Here is a 5,869-nt window from a genome sequence, read left to right on the forward strand (position 1 = left end):
AGAGTTCTTTCATTAGTGAATTCTGAAACAAACCATCTGGCCTTCAACAGGCGTCTCCTAAGAGATTAAGAAACTAATGTAGCTGAGGGAGTGATCTCTGTGGTATTTCAACCTTGTACCAGCCTGTGATTCTCACACATCAATTCTTGGGTCAAAGAGAAAAATAACTAAAACAAAGGGGCCTTATTGAATGACAGAGTTTTCCTGTATAATGTCACTATAAAACAATATCCAGTAAATGCTACCATGGTACTAAAATACCTAACAGGCGGTGGCCACAATTCAGAGATGGTCCTGGTGTTTCACTGGGATGTTCTCTCCACACTGCAATGTGTTTATTAAACCCAATTCAAATCAAGCTCACTGGTTGTGTTGCAGGTTATTGTTAAATTTTCCACAACAATAGTCAAAGGTCACACATTAGTACAGCAAATAGCATAGTTTCTTGTGATAATCTTACGATATACATGTGTATAATACTTCACCTAACTACATCAAATATATGGGTTAAATGCTTTATATAGTGATAAACACTCCAGTGTGGGTTAATATATATTGTGTGTTCGTGTGTGTGTGTACTTGATCACATAATCTTTACAGTGATTTCATGATGTTGTTTTCAGTATCTCTGTTACCATGTTACTATTTTCTAAGAGACATGTTTTTGAATGTGCTGCATGAAAAACGTTTATTGTGCGTGGGTGCGTGTCAAGGAAAAACATCTCGTGCCTAAGACTCTACATACAAAGTTACAGTATATGTTCAATGCAGATATATAGTGTATATAGGTATACATGTCATACAAAAATCCACCACATTATGAGACCTGGTTACGAGGTGTTACTGGTACTACTGTTCACCATGCGGTAACAGCCCCACAGCTAACAAGTCAGTAAATTTGACACACTATTATTAGCTTACTTTTTGTTGTTTTCTCTCAGTTTTCAAGCTCCACCTTTTCGCCACTTCTTCCAAACTAAAGTTTTCCTACAACGTGCATAAGCGCACAGTGAAGATAGGGGAGGGGCTGGTCCTTTGTCAGCTCACTTTTGTGAAGTGTTTTACATAGGAGGAAGAGTGATTGCAACTGCAGTGGCAGTGACATACTTAGGGTTGAAAAATAGGAAGTTTATACGGTTTTGTCTGCTCACTTATCAATATGGCTCTCTGTCTCAGGATTATTTATATCATCACTGGACTAACAGGTATGTGGCAGGGGCTTTTAAAAATTGCTTAGCATCTCTGTTGATTTTCAATTTCCAATAGCATAAATATTTGTAATAGCCTAGCAATAGAGATTTTATTTTATTAGCAAAACATTTAATTCTGAAAACATGTACATAATCAACAGAACTATTCTATTAAAATGTGCATTTGTTTCTTTGCAGGAGTTCACAGCATAACTACAGTCAGTAAAGTATCAGTGAAAACTGGGAAATCTATCTCCATCCCATGTCTCTATGAGTCCAAATACAGAAACCATGTGAAGTACTTGTGTGAAGGATCTAAATGGAGATCCTGCAACGATGTAGTAAAAACAAACACAGCAGACCCTTCAGGAAAATATTCAATCTCTGATGATAAAAACCAATTTTTTTTTACTGTAACTATAAACAATCTGACAAATGAAAACACTGATTACTGGTGTGTGGTGGAGATTAATAATGGACCGGATTATGGAAAGCATTTTCAACTGTCAGTTACCAGTGGTGAGGTTCCATCTTTGTTAACATTTTAAAGTTGTTGTTATTAAAAGTTAATAGAAATAGACGTGAAGTCTAAATTGCCAATGGTTTTTCACATCTGTAATTTTTTTCCTTCTATCCACTCATTACTTTATTTATTTTAATGTTTGTCCTTGAAGGGACCCCCAGTCTCTATGTGGATCATCAGATGATTACAGGATATATTGGAGAAAGCATAACCATCAGATGTCACCACAGTAACTCTGGAGAAATGAAGTGGTGCAGGCTGGGCAGGAACTGTGTGACAGGATCATCTGGATCCATAGATGGAACAACAGTGACCACTTATATGAGCGAACCAAATGTTTTCACAGTGACAATGAGTGGACTACAGTCAGAGGACAGTGGCTGGTATTGGTGTGCAAAAGAGGACATTCAGATACCAGTATATTTAACTGTTACTGAGAAACCAATCACCAGTGAGTACTGCAAGTAATTATGAACTTGGCACATGTATCAATTCCAGCCATTTATAAATGTTAGTACTCTCAGAGATATTAGGTCAATCATTGTTACAGTACTCTAGTACTGACTGTTGTTTTGTTGAATTATAGCTACTGCCCATACTTGTACTGGAGATGGAACAGTTACCACATTAAAAAATAAACAACAAAGGTCAGATATGTTTTATATTTGCAGTAGATTTAGCGACAGAACTGTTCTTTTGTCTAAAAATCTTTTACAGCTGAATATAATTATTATGCTAAACTAAATTATGTGTTTTCAAACTGCATGTTGCAGAGCTTCATTTGACCTCAAGATCCTCATCATCCGTCTGAGTGTGTTGATCTTTATTGTAATTGTGGTGTTGTTCATCTGGTTAATACTGAGACACAGTAAGTCTTGTTAAACTTTGATTGAAATCCAAACAATATTTACTTCAAAATCTTGAAACTGCATTAGGATTTATTCTGCATTGTTAACATAGAGTCTGTAACAGGTGCTTTGTTTTTTTGTAGAGCAGAGAAAAGCAGACTCATCAGCCACAGCAATGGTAAGTTATATTGATTTGTGTTCATCTGGACACAGCGTCCAGATTCAACTCTCTGGGATAATCTCCATATTATAAACATATTATAAAGGCTCTGTATGAAAAGAGTTTGGAGTAACCAGGCTGACACCTTTCAATCTTTCACTAAATTACATTTTGTTTATCCTACACAGGTGGACCAGGAAGTAATATACGCCAATGTGGGAAACATTAGATGACTCTGCGGTGGTTGGATGCATCAGCAGGGATGATGAGACAGAGTACCGGACTGTGGTCGACTCCTTTGTCACGTGTTGTGAGCAGAATCATCTGCAACTCAACGTGGCAAAGACCAAGGAATTGATAGTGGACTTCAGGAAGACCAGGAAACACTTGACCCCTGTTTCAATCCAGGGGTCAGTGTTGACATTGTGGAGGACTATAAATACCTTGGAGTTCACATTGACAATAAACTGGACTGGGCTAAAAACACCACAGCACTTTACAGGAAGGGCCAGAGTCGTCTCTATTTTTTGAGGCGACTGAGGTCCTTCAACATCTGCCAGAAAATGCTGAGGATTTTCTATGAGTCTGTTGTGGCCAGTGCGATCCTCTATGCTGTTGCATGCTGGGGGAGCAGGCTGAGGGTAGCAGATGCCAACAGACTCAATAAACTAATCTGTAAGGCCAGTGATGTTGTGGGGATGGAGCTGGACTCCCTCAAGGTGGTGTCGGAGAGGCGGATGTTGTCCAAAATAAAGACAATGTTGGATAACACCTCCCACCCACTCCATGACATGCTGGTCAGTCACAGGAGCACGTCCAGTGAGAGACTGAGATTACCGAAAAGCACCACTGAACGACACAGGAAATCTTTCCTGCCTGTGGCCTTCCCCCAGGGATCAATAAAGTATTCTGATTCTGATTAGAAGAAAATCACCTGAGGTAACCCTAACATACTACAACTATACATTTGTATTTGAGTATAAGCAGACTTTAACTTTTTTTTCTTAAAGAATGACACGACTGTAAAGTGTTCTGTTTCCACTCCTTTTGTTTGTTCAGTTGTTACCATAAAGAAACAAGAGGGTAAATATTAAAAGACCTGAAACCAAACACACACGATTTCTCACATACTGTTTCTCTCTTTTCAAATAATTTAGCTCATTGTCCTCATAAGACATGATTCGCTTTAAATTTGGTCACCTTGGTCTTTGCTTTTTCTTTCTAATCGTCATATTTGTTTCTGTTCTCAGGGTGAGGCAAAAGACACAGAAGTTACATGCAGCACATTAGCCAATCACTACTGAAATCTTTAAATATTAGAACTTTTGGCCTTTCTATCATTTTTATATCTACCTTTTACTGGTGTTTTTGCAGGACATATGCTGCAATGTTTTCTTTTACTGTCAGCAGATCAATCACCGAGCCATTCAGTTTTCCTCCATTTTCGAAAGATTTGCATTCTCCAAAGAGCTCACTGAACTGGTCCAGTAATGGCATTGTAACAGGACTGTAACTGACTGTTGCAACAAGTCAGTTTGTGAAATTTCTTCTCGCCTCAATCTTCCACAATCAACTCTAAGTTATGTTATTGCAACATGGAAAGATTTTGGAACCACAGCATCTCAGCAATCCATTGGTAGTACATGTAAAGTTACAGAGGAAGATTGCTGAGTGCTGAGGGATATAGGGTATTATCAATGTTTTGTTGACTTAAAACTCCAAGCCTGCTCTGACATCACCAAAAACCTTTTGCAGGAGCTTCAAGGCATGGGTTTCTATTTTTCTGACCAGGGTTCTGAGTTTTCTTGGGTTTAAGTATAATTTTTGTTTCTTATTTCTCATGGATCATGTTTTTTGTGTCTTGTTTGCCTTGTTTAGAGTTTTTGCTTTAATTTAGTTCATTATGTTGTAAGACTTGATTAATTCCTTTCTTCCTGTTCATCCAAGCCCTTCCTGTGTTTCCATGTCTTGCTAAGTCTCTGTCCCATTTTATTTACTTCCTGTTTTCCTTGTAATTGTGTGTGTGTTTAGATTTATGGACATTGTTTTCTGCCATTCAGTTTGTTTTGTGTGTGCCATAAACACATTCCTAAACTTTGTGGAAAAAAAACGTTGGAACACCAGCGAAAACCAGTGCATAGTTGCAATATTTTGTCCCGTCTTGTTGACATGTTTGCGTTTGATAACTTACTGCTTTTATTATGTTAAAGTTTTTTTTTCTTTTTTTTATCATATGGACTGTCTTTATGTCCTCGTGTACATTGGTCACATTGCTTTTTCAGAAAACAAATCATTACCTAATGTAAACAGATGATGCTTAAGGGAAAAAATGTGAATATATAGATGAGCAGGGAAATAGTTGATTGTTTCATTCTTTTTTCATTCCTTTAGAATGATGAATGTTCTCTCTGTCGCCTCTAAAATTTTGGTTTTTAAACAAGAACTCAAATTTTCATTTGTGACTGATGGAGCATTTACTATTTACCAGTTCTGGTATTATAATTACAGATAAGCTAACATGGGATGATATTCATTGATAAGACATTCATTGCTAAGCTGTTTTTATGGATGTGTAATTAGACTTAATTTATTCTCACTACCTGTTAAAGCATACAAAACTGGAAGGCTATATAATTGATTTTTTGTCATTTTTACACATGTATAATCTCATATTTATGTTGTCTTCTTTATCATTAAAGATTTATGGATACATCTGGTTTGAAAAAAAAAAGAAAAGCAGCCAATATCCAAAGAAAATATTAAAACGACCTTCAAAAGGCCTGAAGTACTCAAGATCATTAAAAAAAAAAGTCTGGAAGCAAAATACAAAGAAATAAGCAGTGACTCAAAACTTTTGCACATAAGTATGTAAAACTAATATTTAGACCTCGAGCTAATATTTATGCCACATAGGGAGAATCTCTCCAAACCCTCAGAACAACAGTTGTCTCGAATTTTTCCACAGTTACAGTTTCTTTAACCAGTATCCACTTCAACAAATCTAATACTTTTATTGAATATCACACTCACTAGCTGATAGGTACATTTATGCATATCATAAAAAGAAAATGATAAAAAGAATTTTTTTTAATATGTTGCTTGGCTACTCATTCAATGTTCAATGTTGATTCACACACAAGGGGGCAGG

General features: G+C 36.7%; 1 protein-coding gene across 1 annotated transcript; it reads left to right on the forward strand.

Moving 5' to 3' along the window:
• The first annotated feature begins 970 nt into the window (after positions 1-970).
• On the forward strand, positions 971-3,363 carry LOC146561008 (polymeric immunoglobulin receptor-like). The gene is made up of 7 exons (XM_085296676.1): positions 971-1,205; positions 1,389-1,709; positions 1,865-2,164; positions 2,300-2,360; positions 2,487-2,581; positions 2,705-2,739; positions 2,910-3,363. The coding sequence occupies exons 1-7, from the start codon at positions 1,160-1,162 to the stop codon at positions 2,952-2,954; spliced, it is 903 nt and encodes a 300-aa protein (XP_085152802.1). The 5' UTR covers positions 971-1,159; the 3' UTR covers positions 2,955-3,363.
• The last annotated feature ends 2,506 nt before the right edge of the window (positions 3,364-5,869 follow it).

Source organism: Mchenga conophoros, linkage group LG13, assembly GCF_057382185.1.
Source record: "Mchenga conophoros isolate Kocher_MC1m ecotype Shallow Benthic linkage group LG13, M_conophoros_male_GT1.1, whole genome shotgun sequence".
In the NCBI taxonomy this organism is placed as follows: domain Eukaryota; kingdom Metazoa; phylum Chordata; class Actinopteri; order Cichliformes; family Cichlidae; genus Mchenga; species Mchenga conophoros.